The 19,785-nt window shown below is 40.5% G+C and overlaps 1 protein-coding gene across 10 annotated transcripts in view; it reads right to left on the bottom strand.

Annotated features, from left to right (window-relative positions):
• Positions 1 to 19,785, bottom strand: part of TEC (tec protein tyrosine kinase) — a 144,829-nt gene that overhangs the window by 17,366 nt on the left and 107,678 nt on the right. For all 10 annotated transcript variants that reach the window (XR_003432130.1, XM_027103024.1, XM_027103026.1 and 7 more), the window contains 9 exons: positions 19,682 to 19,728; positions 18,320 to 18,495; positions 14,560 to 14,625; positions 9,624 to 9,678; positions 6,644 to 6,723; positions 5,343 to 5,476; positions 1,996 to 2,064; positions 1,059 to 1,230; positions 721 to 937 (listed from right to left, as the gene is read on the bottom strand). Coding sequence is in view for 9 of the 10 variants with exons in the window: in XM_027103024.1 (XP_026958825.1) it covers positions 721 to 937; positions 1,059 to 1,230; positions 1,996 to 2,064; positions 5,343 to 5,476; positions 6,644 to 6,723; positions 9,624 to 9,678; positions 14,560 to 14,625; positions 18,320 to 18,495; positions 19,682 to 19,728 (1,016 nt within the window). In the remaining variant the exon portion in view is untranslated. The remainder of the gene's footprint in view (positions 1 to 720; positions 938 to 1,058; positions 1,231 to 1,995; positions 2,065 to 5,342; positions 5,477 to 6,643; positions 6,724 to 9,623; positions 9,679 to 14,559; positions 14,626 to 18,319; positions 18,496 to 19,681; positions 19,729 to 19,785) is intronic.

The following is a 19,785-nucleotide window of genomic DNA, read 5'->3' as shown; positions in this document are numbered from 1 at the left end:
ACTTTAAAAGGGACTAAGGGTTCTACCAACATACTGAAAATAGACACATTTGGGAAGAATAGGCAGAGAAGAAAAAGAGAAAGAATAAATGAGTGGAGAAGAGAGGGAGACAGAGTAAGAGAGAGGAAAAATTAAGAAGCGTCTCCAGCACAATAATTTAGAACCAGTAACAGATTACTTTTACTGGTATTTTCTGGAGTTAACGTCGACTCCATCTCTTTCCAGTGAAGAAAATGAACGAAAGGATTTCTGTTATAATTTCAGCTTCTAGTGTGTGAGATGGAAAACAGCTTAGGACTTAGTCAAAGGATGAGTCAACCCTTAACTTCCCATTTATCACCATATGCATGTCATTTCACTTCTCTGATGCTAATTTTCTTATCTATAAGACAATGGTGGTCAGAAAAGCTGTTATGATTAGCTATCTCATGGGATTCTTATGAAGACCAAATGTAATGCATGGTAACTAACCTGGAAATATTACCTAGGTAATTATGTATGATTTAATAAGCAGGTACCTATGTAATTATATACTACATGTATTAGATTTAATAAAGATCTTTCTGTTAAAACTATGGGGCAAGTTAAATTTACATTTAAAAGTAACAGTGATATATTGTTGAGAACAAAACTTGGGTATGAACACGTCATTCCTCATTTGTTGACCCAGATTACAAAGGAATTTGGCTGGCGATGGGAAGGCAGGTGGTTTGCGATTACCAGGTCTCTGTGGATGAAGCTGTTTCTCTCCAGGTACTCCATCGCTTCACACACATCTTGACACATGCTCAGCAGCACATCTCTACTAAAATGGCCTTGTCTCTGTCGGAGGAAATTCAGAAGGCATCCCCTTTCCATGAACTCGGTAACGATGTAAATGGGTTTCTGCTGGGTGCATACACCATAAAGCTGTACTAACTTCGGGTGTGTCAGTTTCCTGAGAGGGAAGTCATGCATACACAGAGTTACTGCAGGGAAAGAAACCACCAGGGGTGTTAGCTGGCAAGGGGCCACTTTTTAATACAAAAAGGGGAACCAGAAAAAATGTAGAAACTTACATCATTACTTTAGCTTCTTCTATGAAATCTTCCTCACACATGGCACCTTCCCTAATAGCTTTGATGGCTACTTTGTACTGAGCTCGCCACTTGCCAAGCCTTACTACTCCAAAGAGTCCACTCCCCAGCTCCCTCATAAAGGTCAGCTCTGAAGGGTTAATCTCCCATTTTTCTGTGAGACAGAGGGGGAAAGTGATAAAATTTAATCAGGAGAATACAGTAGGAATCAGTGGAAAACAAAGAAACTATAACCAAGGTCAATCTAAAACTTACAAGGTAATACAATTACCAACAATTACCAACAATTACCAACACAGAGCAGACTTGCAACCTGCCCATAAGCGACAGAAGGTGGCTTTCCTCCCTCTGGGGAGGATGGATCCCTTCTCACAGTAAAAGCAAAGTGAACTGAAGAAGGCAAGAAGATGCTACACAATAGGCTAATAATAATGGAGCTTGAAACTTAAAGGTACTTTTTTCTTTTTTAAACAAATACTTCCTCCTTTACCATTCCTCCCCCTGAAGTTTTTTTTTTCTGTTTCAATTCCATCAAGTTGGAAAGAGTTTAACCTGTTTAAAAGGCTTTCACCAGTAGCACAAAGACAATCAAGTTGCATGTCTTCTCTATTACCTCCATCTTTACTTTCCTGTGAGTAGCCAACCAAGCCCAGTGAGAAGCAGGAAAGGCTTTGATTTATTTTAGGAGTAACATGGTAATGCTTATTTTTCACTGACGGACAGTTTTCTACCAAATAATAATGAATAATGATGAAAACAGAAAACCTAGGGTTACTACAGCTACAAGTGTAATCATCTAACATCTCACACGGTAAACTTACATAAAAACAGTTCCGCTATGTGGAATTCTACACATCTAAACTGGTCTTGTCATAACGGGTTCAAGAAAAATTTGCCATGCAACTAAAAAAGGAGTTACCGTAGCTGAATCCTGCAGTGGTTGGTGCATTCTTTGTGCTAACTGGGTACCGCAGCCTTGTGACAAGTCCTAGACATCAAAAAGAGTATTACAGTTGAATTCACTCAATCATTCTGCATGGTAAAGCACTAAACTAGAAACTCACTTACAAAATTCATTCATTTATTCACTTAGTGCTCATCTTCCTTGTGTATATATAGCCCTCTGCTATATGCTAGCAAAAACTAAAGGAAGGCAGGAAGGACGATGATCCTACTGTTGTCAAAACCAAGCCTGTGTGCCTGATGCAGTGAGGCCAAACAAACCAAAATGTCGGAGTCTGGAGCAGAAAAAGGTTTATTGCAGGGCCAAGCAAGGAGAACGGGGGGCTTGTACTCAAAAGACCCCAACTCCCCAGTGGCCTTCGACAAGGGTTTTTAAAGACATTGTTAGGGGAGAGGGTAGTAAGACAAGTGATCAGCTCCTGGACCTTCTTCTGATTGGCTGACGGTAGGTAACAGGGTGATGTTTCAGGAATCTCAATCATCAACCTTCTGGTTCCAACCAGCCTGGGGTCTACCTGCTTGTGGTCAGCATGTAGTCACCCTCCTCCACCTGGATGGGGGTCTTAGCTTCTGCAGAGCGACTCAAAGATACGCATCAGATCGTTATCTACATCCCTTCAGGAGGAACTAGGAGTCCTGTGACTAATCATTAACTGCTTCAGCCTGCTCTTTGGAGCTTGCGGAAGGCTTAGGAGACTAAAGCCTTTTTTTTTTTTTTTTTCAAACAAGAAACGGGAAACACAGAGGAGCTTTTGTACCCAGGAAGGCCCCCACAGGGTCCTGCTTGGTTCCACTACTCTCTGAGCCGACAATTTCATATTTTTAAAATATACGTTTTTATTCATTCAACATTTGTTTTTTAAATGCAGTGTTTGTCAGGCACTATGCTAGCATGGTGTCTTGCAAACACTTTAAAGGATGTTCAAAGGTTTCCAACAATTATTATCAAGTATTATTTCACGTTCTTTTCCAGTATGAGATTTGAATTATGAAATGGAATTACAGTAGTCTACTAAAATTAAAGTGATGCACCTGACATAATACAGCATTTGTAATCTTAGCATAAAAACTGGACTCTACAATATTAACGACTGGGAATAACACAACTACTGGAAATAGGTGAGGTACCTTAAATCCTTTAACTTAAGTTGCTTACAATACTAAATAAGAAATCCCAGGTATTTCTCCTATGAACACCTGTAGCCCTATGTATTTCTTCTAATACAGCGTATCTCATAGTAATTTAATATTGTTATGTACTTCTCTTGTCTCCCCTACCAGATGGTAAGATCTGGGAGAGACAAGATCAATAGCCATCTAGTTTCCCCATAGTATCCCTACCGTCCGGCACAGTTCCTGGCATGCAGTAGGCACTTAATACATGTTTCTGAAATAAGGGACTTGAGATAACGGTGAAGCGTAACAATTCACACAAGAACAAGAAGAAAGGAATAGGGGAATGTGAATGCTGAAAAAGACTAGAATAAAAGATAAGCAAAAGTTCTTCAGGGGATAAATTGATATGAAATCAGTTCCTCAAATGTTAAACACAGAGTTATTACATGATCCAGCAAATCCATTCCTAGGTTAGTACCCAAAAGAAATGAAACATGGTTCATGCAAAAACTTGTACACAGATGTTTCCAGCAGCATTACTCATAATGGCCAAAAGGTGGAAACAGCCCAAATGTCCATCAACTGAGGAGAGATACAAAATGGATAAACAAAATCCACACGATGGATTATTATTCATCGTTAAAAAGGAGTGGAGTACTTATACAGGCTACGACATGGAGGAATGGCAAAAATATTACGCTCAAAGAAGCTAGTCAGAACAGACTGCATATGGTATCATTCCATTTACATGAAATGTCCAGAATAGGCAAATCTATAGAGATAGAAAGTAGATTAGTGGGTCCCTAGGGCAGGACTGGTGGAAGGGGTTAAGGGGTGACTGCTAATGCACGGAGGATGCTGAAAATGACCTCAGATTATGGTGATAGTTGGCACAACTCTGCAAATATACTAATTTACAGACCACTGAGTTGTACACATCATGTGGGTGAACTTTATGGTGTGTAAATTATATCTCAATAACCATTCCTATCATTATCTGAGAGACGTGAAGAGAGTCACAAATAGCAACAGACTTGGCAAAGGCCTTCGATAAAATTTCAAAAGTTAATTTTCCATAGATTGGGCTGGACACTTGGCTAACCCCTGCTCAGTTACATCTTTGAAGTCAAAGGCTAGAAATCTTTCTATCTCATCCTCTGGAGCTTCCAAGGGCACAAATGTGGTTTCTGGTTTTGTTTTTGATGTTTGGTTTATTCCCACTCTGGTGGTGAAGTGTAGCAAAGATTTGGGAAGATGGAAGACGTGTCTGGGACATTCTTATGCTAGTCTTTGGAAACCTCTAACACAGACCTAAACCTAAGCTGCTCATCTGGCAGCTTCTGTGATAGCTGCGACATAGACATACATTGGAGTTTAGTTTGGTACTGTTAAAGAAAAAAAAATATTCAATGACGCTTTTAAAGATGGTCCAGCAGGCTTTATTCAGGACCACTGTGATAGGTATAAGGACCACTGCAATGGGATTTTAAAGTGGGGGAGAGAGATGGGCCCAACTCTGAACACAACCTGGACAAATGAGAACTCACAGCCAAGGAGAAGGATGGGGAATCAGTGGATGGAAAATTACTAAAAGAAACATCAATGCAGGGAGGGCTTAGAGTGGTTCTGGCCAAACTAATCGAACAAGATTCTTGCTGAAATAAGCCAGGGTACCCAGACATTACCCGGGGGGATGGTGGAAGGCGAGGAACCCGACCAGTTATTGAGGGTGATTAGACATCAAATCTCAAGGGTAAGGGGTTCTGGTTAAAGTGACTTAGCAGGGTTATTGCCAAAAGTGGATTTTATAAGAAAGTGTACAGATGGGCCCAGGAGATGGTCCAGGAGCCTGACTAAAGTTGGGTCAAGCAAAGAACCTTTGTCAGTACCAAGGACGTAGACCTTGTATTGTATGTGGCAGATGTGAACGTTTGCCACACACGATAAGGATAACTTGTGTTTTAAGGTCAAGACGGGGCTTCTTTTGAGTTATTATTTCTGATTTCTCTTTGTATATATCATTTCCTTAATATGCAGTAATTTTAAATCAATCACTTTCTACAATTAACTACAACATAAACCTGCTCAAGGTTTATGAATTAACCTTTATGAATCAGAATTCATCACCATGTCTAATCATTTTAATCACTACTTTATATTTGAAATAGGTTTTAACAGCTCACTTACCTGCTGCATTGTGCTTATGATATTCAATAATCTCAGGAATTGAACCAAAAGCATGTTTTTCTGCCAGATAATACTTCTTTGGAGATGTCATTGTCTCCTTTATATGATAATGCCTGAAACCTGATGAACCTTCTCTGTAACAAAAATCAGAATGTGTTAGAACCAAGTTGGAATAATGTAACTTCACCCTTAAGGTGTTTTCTACCAGGGTCCCTACATATGGCCCCCTCTATTCTCTACACAAATTTTATTTTTCCCCATGTTCTTCTTAGCTTCACCTTTCAAATTAACGGATGGAAGTTATAAAGTGGTCACTGATAACTGATACTTGGTCCCTTGCGTGAGATCGTGAAAGAGAACATTTACCAAAACTCCATTTACCAACAATTAAAAGTCTTAAAATAGCTATTAGCTGGATACTGCTTTTTGTCCCTGCTGTTGGTGTTGCAAATGTCCAGAAGACCTCTAAAAGTTAATAAACTAGACGTACAAATCATGTACACATTCTATTTTAGGTATCTTAGATCTTCCAGAGTCATCTCTTGCTGAAAATCCTTTCCAGAGAACTCCTGCCGCTGTGAACATAAAGTTCAAACTCCTTGACATGGACATGATGTGTCTTCCACTTCTACCTCTCTGGCTTCTCTCTCCTCCCTTCCCCCTGCCCCTCCCATTCTACAATCCAGCTACAATACACTGTTGTCAGCTCACCAAGTGCTCACTCACTTCCAGGTCCAGGCAATTTCCTGTGTCAGAAACACATTTCCCTCTCTCCAACTTTTGCCTGCCTCACCCGTCAGGTCTCACACTGGATGTCAGTAGACAACGTTAATGCCTAACTCAGATGTGTCTGGGCTAAGTACCACCCACCCCCACCCCGACACACAAACACACACACACACACACACGCTGCCCTCCCTGCATAGCAGTCACTCACATATACCATCACTGCCTGTTTGCCTGTCTGAAAGAAGCCCTCGCTAAGCTACTGGAGGGCTGGGTCTGTGTCTACTTGGCTCAGTGTGGTATCCTTAGTACCTAGCACAGTGCAAAGTAATTATCTGTGGAATGTTGCTAAAGTTTCTGTAGTCATTCAGAACAAATATATATATGGAAAATGAGGAAAATTACTAGATATGAATATAAAAATGGTATAGACTTTAGAAATCAAGTTCAGATTTTTTTAATGCTCAATTGTAGCTTATTTTCTGAAAATTAGGAATCCATATACACTATATAAGAACTTCATATAAAAACTCTGATTTTAAGCAGAGAGAGAGAGAGAGAGAGAGATTACTTACCCTCCAAACTTTGTATAAAGGGAGACTGTGTACATGCCTGGTTGACTGGAATCTCTTACCATAAAACCACCTTCTTTATCCTAAAATCCAAGAAGAAAATTTTTTTCAATCCAATAATACCAATGCCACAGAGAAGATCCAAGAGCCCAATCTTATAATTTTATGATTATTATCCTCTGCCGAGAAAATCTGCTTTGGAGAAGCGCAACTTACCAACAGGTAAGTCATCCACGTGACCGTCTCCCATCCATGTGACCTTCCACTTCACATTGCTGAACCGTGAGATTAGTTAAAGAAAGCACACTCCTAATTCCCCACAATCACAACTCCTCACACACACTAGTACGAGACATCTCAACAAGACAATCTCTCAGGGCCCTTCCAGAACCAACAGACAAAATTTTGCAATTCCCTTATGTCCTGGACATGTGGGGAAACAGTTACTGAAAAATGTATTTCTTAATGACTGGGTTTCATTTCATACATTTTTCATATTTGCTATAAGGCTTGAATCCCAACTCAATATCATCTTCTATCCACACAGCATTTTTCCTGTAAATACCTCAGTGCTCTTTACAGGAAGATTTTTTTTTAAATCCTCAGTTCCCCTGGAAATCGATGTTAAATATCACTCTTTATGAAAGGAGAGACAGAGGCACAAGCAACTTAAGCAGAGAAACCCAAAAGGCAGCAACACGCTGAATGCCCAAAGGCTAAATCCTCATCAGGTTCTTAGCCTAAGAGCAAGAAACAGAAGCTAGGGACCTCAAATACCTCTCCACCATGAATGCCACAGTCAATCTCTAGCACTGAAATTGCTTTAAAATGAAAGTGTGTTTAACAGAACAAAATAAATTTTCTTCTTATTCCTAGGAAAGACAATGGAATGAAATAAAGGCCCACAAATAAATCTGATAAGAACAATTAGGGACAATGATAACAGTTAATCGATCAATAAAACATGGTTATTGAACACTTACTCTGTTTTAACATGTTCTAATATGTGGATCTACTCAGTCCTCAAAACAGTCCTATGAGGCAGGTACTATTGTTACCTCCTTGCCTGTTTACTTTACAGGTAAGGAAATGGGGCACAGAAAAGTTGGACATTTGCCCCAACTCAAACAGCTAGTAAGTAGCAGAGCCAGGATTTGGACCCCAGGCCTTCTAGCTACCCACTTCCCTAGAGCTGCCTCTCATTGTGAGGTCACCAGGGAGGCGTGTAAAAATCCTGTAGAGGGAGAGGGGCAGGGAGGGGCAGTGACGTGTCATCTGAAGCAAGCAAAGTCACCTGCTATTGCTCTCGTAACATAAACTACAGAAAGAAGTTATACCCTGAGAAAACTGGGCATATACCCTGAGAAAACCATAATTCAAAAAGAGTCATGTACCACAATGTTCATTGCAGCTCTATTTACAATAGCCAGGACACGGAAGCAACCTAAGTGTCCATCACCGGATGAATGGATAAAGAAGATGTGGCACATATATACAATGGAATATTACTCAGCCATAAAAAGAAATGAAATTGAGTTATTTGTAGTGAGGTGGATGGACCTAGAGTCTGTCATACAGAGTGAAGTAAGTCAGAAAGAGAAAGACAAATACCGTATGCTAACACATATATATGGAATCTAAGAAAAAAAAATATCATGAAGAACCTAGGGGTAAGACGGGAATAAAGACACAGACCTACTAGAGAATGGACTTGAGGATATGGGGAGGGGGAAGGGTAAGCTGTGACAAAGCGAGAGAGAGAGGCATGGACATATATACACTACCAAACGTAATGTAGATAGCTAGTGGGAAGCAGCCACATAGCACAGGGAGATCAGCTCGGTGCTTTGTGACCACCTAGAGGGGTGGGATAGGGAGGGTGGGAGGGAGGGAGACGCAAGAGGGAAGAGATATGGGAACATATGTATATGTATAACTGATTCACTTTGTTGTAAAGCGGAAACTAACACACCATTGTAAAGCAATTATACTCCAATAAAGACATAAAAAAAAAAAGACTGGGAGCAATTACTAAATAGAATAACTAGATCATAAATGCAGAGAACTGCAGAGGTCATCTTCTAATCCAACCTCTCTGTCTTACAGATGCAAAAAACACTAGAAAAGTCACAGCTAGACTCAGGTTGTCTCCTCATTAAGTCCACTTAGTTTCCTCTATAGTAGATTTCATCCTTCCACTTTATTTCTTTGTAAAGTGTAAGAATTTTAGCACATTTCTTAAGGCAACTATATATTGTATTAAAACTTAATTTATAAAAGATAGCACGTAACACTGATGTAAACTATTTTAAAACAAAGAACTTCAAGCAAAAAGGAAAAACACATGTCAAGTACTAATATCAAGGTAGCAAATGATAAATCAGTAAGAAACAGTAAAGAAATGTTGCCCATGTATAGCTATTACCTATTGTTATCAGTTTAATTCTTTCCCCCTCAAAAAACATACTCTGGAGTTCTAACCCCTGGTACTTCAGAATGTGACCTTCTGTGGAGATTTACAGAGGGAATCAAGTGAAAATGAGGTCATGGGGTGGGGTGGGGGGCTCATCCTATATGACTGGAGTCCTTATAAAAGGGAAATTTGGACACAGAGCCAGGCATGCATAGAGGGAAGAACCATGGGGAGAAAAGGAGAGGGGCCTGGGACAGATCCCTCCCTCACAGCCCCCAGAAGGAGCCACGCCCACTGACATCTGGACTGCAGGCTTCTAACCTCTAGGTCCATGAAACAACAAACTTGTGCTGTTTAAGCCACTCAGTCTGTGGTACTTTGTTACAGCAGCCCCAGGAAACTAACAGAGCAGTCTTCACTTTTAAATGATTTCAAAAAACCAAAACTTGTACTTATGCCATAGTATTTTTTGGGCTTTAGAAACAGAGGTAGGTGGAATTACTCATCAGGGATTCGTTACCATTGATTTTGTGCTGAAACCAAACCCACAAGACAAGTACAAACACTTACTTCACTTCTAAGGAGTTGCTCTGCTTTGCTTCTATTCATATTTCTGCAATACCATCTGAAGAGAAAAAGGTATGTTTAAGGCCTCAGGTTTTTAAAATTGTTCTTTTTTCTTTTTAGGATTAGCAAGGTATTGATAATATTACTCATCAATAACAAACAATAAATAAGAACAAGGCCTCATTCATGATCTCAATAATATAGACAACCACTAGTAAACATTTGGATACACATACATGCAGACTTTTTCTACCTATATTTTTATGAAGACACATAGGTATGCCAACATTCTTATTTGCTGTATTAAAGTGAGGTCAAGCTACACTTGCTCTATCAGAACCTGAATCTTTCATATAACGGTACACGATACACATCTTTGCAAAGCAATGTAGTCCTGTGCATCACGGTCTGGATGCACCATCATTTATTTAAGCGACTCTTCATTATTTAACATAAAAATCATTTCCAAGTTTTAACTACTATAATAATAGCAAGAATGAATTTTACCCCACTGACTCAAATACGCAGGAAATGTCACCACGTTATTGTCTTGGATTCCAATTAAATCTAATCCCAAGCCCCCAACAGGCAGGAGATTTCATCTCCAATCATCATGAAGCCTCCCCCGCAAATTTCACGAAGGTCCCAAGTATTGAAAGAAACAGAGCAAAACAGAAGAGCAGGCCTCCTGGGTCTTCCAGACTTTCTGGTTCCAGCACAGCCCCGACCCCTGGCAGCCCTCCGAAGGTCTACTGTAGGAATCCCACCAGGGCCAAGCAGTGGCACCTGCCCTGCCACCACTCTGTGCCAAGCCCCTGCATATCAGTGCCCCTGCTTAACCTTTGAGAAATCTTTCCTAAGGAAAGATGGATACTGCCATCTCCCACCTCATCCTCAGAGGTACTCCCCTCTCCCTGCTTCCCCTAGCCCATGCTCTCCAGGGGATTATGAGCAAGTTGGCCAAAGAAGATGAACTCAGACTGTCAGCTTTAAACTTGGATTTTTGTGTTGTGTTGTGTTGTTTGTTCTAGATGGACTTTAGTGGGCAGAGAATCCTCCATCCAGTCCTATTTCCCAAGGATTCCAATGTTATGAAATCAGCTTGGCCCCTCTAAACCCGTGAAGTTTCCACCACTGCCTCAGCCTTTTATAAAAGAAACAGCACCTGCTTTTGGCCCAGCAAACACCCCGAGACAAGCGAATACAAAGGCCTTCCCTGACTGAGGAAGGGAAAAATACAAAGAAAAAAATACAAGATCATTTTTGGTCTGGATTCTTTCATGCAGTTGGAGGGGACAAACACAAATTACAATCTCAACACAAGCCAAAAACTGTTATTTTATTTGGAGCCTGAAGTGATTAACCAGGCCTCAGAATTGTGGGTATTAAGATCTCATTGTTGTGGACCCCACTTTATGAACTGAGACCAAGTTCAACAAAATTACAAATTTAAATTCTGATCAATTTCTGAACGCAACTGAGGGATAAAATAAATGAGAACAGAATGGATTCTGTCCCTAAAGCTTTCCCACTGATAGGAGAAATATTTGTCAGGATCCCAAAAACAACCATAAAAGTTAATTAGAAAAGGTAGCTGCAGCTCTCATTATGCATTATAAACCAGCAGGACCTGAAAGATTGAAAACAAAAAGTTCTCTTTATTAATCACAGGAGATCCAAGCCCACATCTTCACAGTGAGAGTAAGTGATGGAGGCTCAGGCTCACGTTCAGATGCAAGAAATCAGTAAAGCTAGATTGTGGCTCTCAAGAGAAATTCGATATAAGATACTCAGAGAAAGAAAAAGGTCCTTTCCTCACTTGGTATATTCAAGCTCCTGGGAAGGGATAAAAGAAATAAGGAAAGAAAAAAAAATCCACAGCACAAATCCTATTCTAAGTGGTCATTTGTATGGTATTTGCAGTTTCCCCAGAAAGGATGTTTTCCTCCCTAGGATATAAACTCAGACCCTGAAGGGTACGTTGAAGGAAGGAAAGGAGGAAGGAGTGATGTACAAATCAAAAGATGAGTCCTCGGGCTTCCCTGGTGGCGCAGTGGCTGAGAGTCCGCCTGCCGATGCAGGGGACACATGTTCGTGCCCCGGTCTGGGAAGATCCCACATGCCGCGGAGCGGCTGCGCCCGTGAGCCATGGCTGCTGAGCCTGCGCGTCCGGAGCCCGTGCTCCGCAACGGGAGAGGCCACGACAGTGAGAGGCCCGCGTACCGCAAAAAAAAAAAAAAAAAAAATGACTCATCTCGTGGTGAGTATTTCCTAACGGTTCTTTGTGGCTTCTCTTCCTCTTCCATGATACCTATCACCAGGCAAGGAGGGAAAGACAAGAGTGGCTCTGCTGAACGCATCCTGTCGGGAAGAACGATGCACACGTGGTGAGCCAGAGAGCTGCCGCCGAGATGCCAGCCCGCGTGCGTCGCCCACGAGCCCGGCCCAGAAATGCCTGTTGGAGGTTAGTTAGCGTCCCCTGACGAAGGAACTATATACTTCTAGAAAGAATACCCAGGATTTGTAAGTAACTTGTCATTCCATTCTTAGATATCAAAACCCTAATGGGAATGAGGGTTTCAGATTGGCTAGTCACTTCAAACACTCCAGAGGGACAGGACTTCATAGTGCTGTCTGAATAGAGGGGAAAGCAGCTTTGGGGACAACCTTCTGGAAAGGATGGATCCTGGCCAAGCTTCTTGGAGAGGGTGGCTTGGGTAAATTAGAAAATGGAGGCAACAGGTATAAACTAACAAAAAATTGAAAACAACCAACCAACGAGCTATATAATCTTTGCCGGTTCTCACTTTGGCCCTTGCCTCCTGGATCACCCACGCAAAGCCTTGTCCTAGACTTTTCCTGTTCTAAGGGTCCTTGCATTCCTGTCACCTTCCTCCTCTAGCATACTTCCATCAAGAACATCTTACTGACCACAACGAGCCCAGTTTCTTTCCTGCAGCACTTCCGATGGTCCTGTCTTCCCCCCGCCGGGACCTGGGTGAGGGGGTGGGAACTAGGGTACTGATGGCCCTGGGAGCGGCAGGCTGCCAGTCCTGAGCCCAGCCCAGTGGACAGTTATTGCCCGGATGCCTCCTGCCCACAAACAAACAGCAGAAGGGCTCTTGATTCAGCAGCTGGCAAAAGGCTTTTTAACCCTGGAGACATTTAAGACGTGTTACAGGATGGGCTTTAGCAAAATGTAACACAAACAGTGGAGTGGAAAGACAGCAGGAGTGACTGTCAGCACCGAGAACAGGTTTTTCCTTTCTCAGCCAGTCAGGGCTGGCACCTCGCCACATGGAATCCCCAGTCCCTGGGCAGCTGGCTGAGGGGACTCCCACGGCAAGTTCACTCGGTCATGCCGAGGTGGAGTCAGGCACCCAAAAATGGCATGGCAGTGAATCATAAACTTCCTAAAACCCTTATTTGTAATCCCATGAGTCATAAGGGGAGTTCTCCCATTTAGATAAGGATTATCTGGTTTCCAAGCACATCCCTCCTGAAATCACCAGTTACTTCTCGGTCAGATCCCTTTAAAATCAGGTCCAAGTTTTTACCTTTTAGCATCTTCCCTAATTCTAAGGATTTACTCTATTTTCCTAAAATTTCTTCAAGAACAAAACCACTATTTTAGGTACATGCTTTTTATACCCTTACCTACTTCTAAAACAACTTTTTTTTTTTTTTTTAGTTACATGCTTTTCATACCCTTACCTACTTCTAAAACAACTTTGAGGGGTCACACCACCGAGTGCTAGGACTTTTGAATCTGTTAATCCTTTTCTAGACTTTTAAGGTACACTCACATTACAGGAAGTAACATGGACAGAGGAAACAGCTTGGTGTTGGTGGTGGTGGTGGTGACAGTGTTGTTGTTTTTTTTTTGACAGTGTTGTTTTTAAACAAGTGAATGAAGCATCAGTATACCACCTCAGAATGACCACAAAAGGCTCATATATATTTGGTATATATGAGCCTCTCACTAAAACCTGGCCATGCACTGCTAGTGAGCATATAAACAGCAGCCCATTGTTTCTCTGAAAAGTAATCTGACAGCATGATTAGGAGTCTTAAGACGTTCATAACTAGCTTTTAGCTCAGTATGTAGATTTTTAGAGATCTAGTTTAAGACAATAAGCAGGAAGAGGTATCCCAGTATTTTTACATAGTAAAGATGCCTAAACAACATAATGCCACACAAATGAGGAAATGATTATATAAATTATTGCACATCCATGTGCTGTATGTCTGGTTGTACTCCTTAAGGCCTCACACAGTGCCTGATACACACTAAGGTCTCAGTAAACATTTGAAGAATTCACGACTGAATGAAATATAATGCAATTATTAAAATGTTTTCGAAGTACATTTAATGGCATGAGGAAATACTCACACTCATACTATTAAGTGAATTAAACAGGATGTAAAACAGTATATACAGCATGATTCTAAAGATTGAAAGGAAATATATGAATGTTGACAGAGGTCAACTTTAGTTGATTTCTGAATAATTTCTCTTACTAACATTTTTCATATTTTCAAAGAATTTTAAAACAATAATCACATATTGTTATTATAATTAGAAAAAAGAAACAATCAAATGTTTTTTTAAAGGCCACTCGGGGAAACTGTATTTTGATTTCTTGAATGAATGAACAATGAGCTGTATTTCAAAGTCAGCTAAAGCTATGATTCGTTTAAAATCAATTCAATTATATTCACTTCTGTAATTCTATTCACACATAGTACCTTCAGGTAAAGTGTATTATAGAAACTAATTCTCACAACGTCTATTTACCATCCTAGACAACTGAGTTAAGTTAGTGCATCCTTCTAAAGATAATGAAAGATAACCATTAATCTCCAAAATGTCTTACATAAGTAGGAAAATAAAAACATTTTCTAGTCCTCCACATTCACAAAATAATCTTTTACTTACTCATACTGATCTAAGTTGTTTGATTTCTTTCCTGTCACGTAATTACTTGGGATATATCCTTCACTCCTAGAAATAAGAAAAATACTTTAGATAAACTGAAATTATTTTACTGAGAGAGTACTAAAAGAAAAATTACTGCCTTTCCGGAATAAAGTATAAAACTGCCTAAAGCTTATAAGAAAGACTAGCTGACCCCCAGTAAGTAAATATAGCTACAGTATTTGATGCTTTACAAAGGACTTCCTCATTTGATCCTTACAAAAATTCTGAGGTAGGCAGGCATTATTGTACCCACTTTTTGGTGGGGAAACTAAGGCTTAGAAAGGTTGAGAGACTTTCTCAAGGTCTCAAAGCTAGCCAGCAACAGGGCCATACGTTGAATTCTGAACTTGTGACTAGTTTCAGAGCCCTTCCTAATATTCCATGATGCTTCTTTTGAATTCACAATTTCTTGGGATGTTTTAACGAAACCACTACTTCAGAAAAGTTGAAGTGTTGGATAAAAACACCCATCACTCCAATACCTCAACAGTCTGTGTAGTGCATTGTTTCACAGAGGGTCATGCCTGACATCTACATCAGTATCATCAGGTCACTTGTTAAAAAGGCAAATTCTGGGACTTCCCTGGCGATCCAGTGGTTAAGGCTCTGTGATTCCAATGCACTGGGTGCGGGTTCGATCCCTGGTCAGGGAACTGAGATCCTGCAAGCCGCGTGGTGCACAACAAAAACAAAAACAAAAAAGCAAATTCCTGGGTCATACCCCAAGAGATCTGAACTGAGAAGGCCTATGTGGGCCTACGGAATCTATGATTTTACCCCAGATGACTCCTATCTCCTATGCACATTACAGTTTAAGGAGCGATCATATCAGGTAAAATCTTGGTTAGAGCCAAGAATTTCAGCATAAAAGAGATACATGTATAAAATTTCTAAGTTGAGTAAAAACCTCGTAATCTTAAATTTGAATTTGAACTATTAGTAAGAACTCATAACACACACACACACACACACACACGTACCAGTGCATACATGTAGCTCTGTTGCACTGAGAAAGACCTAGAAGCAACACCAGTCCAGGAGCCATTAGAATCCAAGCACCCCAACTGTTGTCTCTAAATATTGCTTCTTACTACAAGGAGCCAGAACTCCTTGGGGAAATGGCAAACTGCAGGTTTGGCCAGGAAAAATACAAGATGAACTTGAGCTATTTTATTTTATTCAGAAAGCAGGGTAGCTGAGAAAGACTAAAAGCGTCCCCAATCAAAAATAGCTACCACTGACCCATGATGGGACAATTCAAGTAAAAAGAATAATGACTGCAATAGACTGAAACCAAATATATAAGCATCTATAATAACACAAAACATTATTGGTTACCATTGCTATCAACAGAGGAAGCTTGGTCATCAACTCATTATTTCTGAAAAGTTGGTAAAAGATAAGAATCCAAAATGTATCTTGCCTTTCCTGCATGAACTAAATGAACTGGTTCATGAGGTCGTTCTTCTTTAGAGATTTAATAAATGCAGATGGAATGACAGAATTAGAAAAATCACCATTTTGCTATCCCTAATGGATCTAAGCAATAATCATCAATGGATGCCAAAATCATTAGGTGAAACACTGATAAAGAACTTTGTGATAGAGGAATAATGTTGACACCTGAACCAATGAGTAATCCTGGCATCATCAGAAGCGGAACAACCAGATATACAGGACAGAGATGTATATTAAATGACACCATGTGGAAGCAAACAGCTTAATCTAGATTGTGGCTCATTTCATAGAGAAATAAGCTGGTTTTATCAATAAATCAAAAATGAGAAAAAAAAAGGCTAGGGATTGTTACAGAATAAAAGAAAGGCGTGAGACCTATCAGCCAAAATGCAATGTGTGGACTTTGTTTTAACCTTGATTAAACTGTAAAATACAGATTAGAGCTAATCAAGGGAAACCAGAATTACAGAGTTGGTACTATCCTTAGACCTGGGCCAGAGGGCCCTTGCTCTGACCTCACACTTTCGAGAGGATGCTAAAGCCCATGATCCCTCAGCCCTCCTCTGGACCATCATCTGTGTAACTAGGGTCCCAGAATTCTCTGCCCACTACCAAGCCCTACATGGGCCTTCCCAATGAGTTTCATCCTTTGAAAAGCAAATGATGCTGATTGTGTGCACCCACTCCAGCCCAGGTCCAAGGAGTGACCAAGTTGGGGGGTGGCTTTTGCAAACCTTGTGGACAGAGTTTGGATGTACGGCTGGGAGATTTACATGGTACACGTGAGATGGAGCCCAGGGCAGAAGGGAAGAGAGAAGGGAGACACCTCAGGGAGCTGGCTCTCTGTGCACTATCACATTCTGGCATGGAACTCCAATCCAAACCTTGCCTTCCTTGTCATTTTGAAGGTATGTTTGTCAAGCTGGAGGATAAGTTATATCTTATTTACCAGTTTGTTAGCTTGACTTATAACTTCTAAATATTTAAACATATGATATCTGGGCTTTTATTTGTACTCTTCTTCTAGTCCTGAAAATGTTGCAGGAAAGCCTACAGATGATGTTTTTTAACTTATTATTAAGTATGATAATGACACAGCAGTTGTTTAAAAAAATCTTTAGCCGTTAGACTTAGGGGTGAAATGACATGATGATTTGAATTTAGTTTTAAATACTTGAGAAAAAACAGTTGGGAAGATTTTACAATCAAGACTGGCCAAATGTTGGTAATTTCTGAAGTCAAGTGACAAGAGGCTCCATTATACTATGATGTACTTTTTGGATATCTGAAAATGTCTATAATAAAAAATAAAACTCAATATTCTACAGTGTTTGGCAAAAAAAATCAGTGATGACCTTCTTGTAAACTTGGATTAAAAGGTTTCCAAAAAGGTAATAATGCACAGCAAACCAGCACTCAGGAGACCTACCACTGCTGAGAAGTGAGCAGAAGACACGGACCCTGCCCAACCCAGAGGCTTCCACTGCTTCTCCAGAAGTGACCTGAGGAACACAGAACTAGAACTGGGGGTGGGACAGGAGGTGAGAAAGCAGACTTGGAGGGAGGACATGCTCTAACCAGGACAAAAAGGTCCTCCTCTTCCTATCCACAGGAACTCAGAATATAAACAGGATTATATTTCAGAGGTAAGCTCAGGATGCAGAGCTTTCTTAATGAAGCCGAAGGCTCATCCCCTACGTTTATCCACATTTACCCATTATTTACCAATAATAAGATTGAAAGGACTATTCTCTTTAAATCCTAAATTATTTTGTATAAATAATGTTTGTTTTTAAATTTCTTGAATGTATGTATTTTAGACATAGACGCATATGCACATACATATAGACAGAAAGACACACACACACACACGCGCGCACGCGCACACACACACACACACACACACACATTCTCTCTCTGTTAGACAAATCTAAGATTACTTTACCTTGGGGGTGGGGTGCGGGGGAAGGGACCTAAAATGTAATTTCCCCCAAGAGCAAACAATCCAATTAGACATATAATGGATGAGAAAGAGACCCGTGTAATGGATTCTAATTTCTGGAAAGGAGTGGTTGATTCATTTATATTTATGGAGTCACTACTAAGACTACATTGTGTTACTGCAAAGTAATAAGATATATTTTCATTTATGGCCGCTGAACTAGCCTCATTACATGACAGTTACAGGTTATCCTCTTCTCACTCAGTATTTCACTCCCAGCCACCCACTGTGTATCATCCACAGAGAGGGAATACCTACCCATATTTATCTCTTGCTTTCCACCAATGAACATCATTCTTTTCCAATATGATATACTCCTGGCCTCTCTCTAATCTGAGATCATGTGCTTCTGTCGCTTGGAAATCATACATGGCTACAACTATTTCTTCACTATTACCTTCTTCTTCAGGTGGAATTGGTGGGGGAGGCCTTCGCTAAGAAAAGGAGGTAACATATAAAAGTTTAGTCTTCTGTTTGAAACTGGGTGTGCAGTAAAACACCAAGCAATGCGCACGTCCCCACAGTATAAAGTCTGCTTTAGATAACCTGGTGAACCCGCACCATGAGTTCGATGATATTGATGCTACTGGACCTCTCATGGGCTTCAGAATTTAGGACAAGAGCAAAAGCTGTCTTTAAACATCAAACGGCTTCTGCTCAGTGTCAGGACTAGCTTTCCAGGGAGAGGCAAGGGTAACGTGAGTAGAAACCAGGAGGACTAAAGGCAGACCCACCATTTAACGGCCTGCAGGGGGGAAAAGCAGAACTACTTCTGTCAGGTCTCCTCCCACTCAAAGGAATCTGCACTGCTTTGTGCCTGCTGTGTGCAAGGCACACTCTTAGTACCTAGCTAGCATACGGTTTCTCATTTCTTTTTAATTGAAGTATAGTTGATTTACAATGTGTGAGTTTCTCATGTACGGCCAAGTGATTCAGTATATATTCTTTTACATATTGTTTTTCATTAGGGTGTATCACGGGATATTGAATATAGTTCCCTGTGCTATACAGTAGGACCTTGTTGTTTATCTGTTTTATATATAGTAGTTTGTAGCTGCTCATCCCAAACTCCTAATTTATCCCCCTCCCCCTCTGGTAACCATACGTTTGTTTTCTACATCTGTGAGTCTGTTTCTGTTTTGTAAATAAGTTCACCTGCATTCTCATTTATTCTTAATCCTAATCCCATGACGTAGAGTATATAACTTCCATTTTACAGCTGAGGAAGCAATGGCTGAAGTATCCCACCCAAAGTCACTCATATCAGATTCATGCTGGATCAAGGCTCCTCGGGAGTCCAAAGTGCATGTGTTTTCTACCATACTCCACTATTCACAGTCACTCCTTCGTCATAATACTGTGGTCTTAAGACTGAAATATTCCTTTAAAGTCCCATGCCTCTTGTATAATTCTCGAAGCCAAAATACAGGCAGAATGCCAGATGGTAATATCTGATACAATTAAATTGACACTATTTGACACCAAAAAAAAAAAAAAAAATCAAGTGAGCCATAGTCTATCCATTTCCGATGTGATCCTTGCAGGGAGCAGCATCACAGGAATGAACATAAACATACTTAATAAACTGCAAATGTTTCCGAACGTTAAAGACCAGCTTACCTTCTTTGTTTCTGGTGCTGGTGCTCGAGGTAGTGCTTTTCTTATACCTGAAAATGACAACGACAAAAACAGGTCAAAATGCCATCTACCAATGATTGATAGTT

Source organism: Aethalodelphis obliquidens, unplaced genomic scaffold, assembly GCF_003676395.1.
Source record: "Aethalodelphis obliquidens isolate GAN/ISIS:26980383/991018 unplaced genomic scaffold, ASM367639v1 scaffold6, whole genome shotgun sequence".
In the NCBI taxonomy this organism is placed as follows: Eukaryota; Metazoa; Chordata; class Mammalia; order Artiodactyla; family Delphinidae; genus Aethalodelphis; species Aethalodelphis obliquidens.
This window is presented reverse-complemented; position numbering and strand designations above follow the sequence as displayed.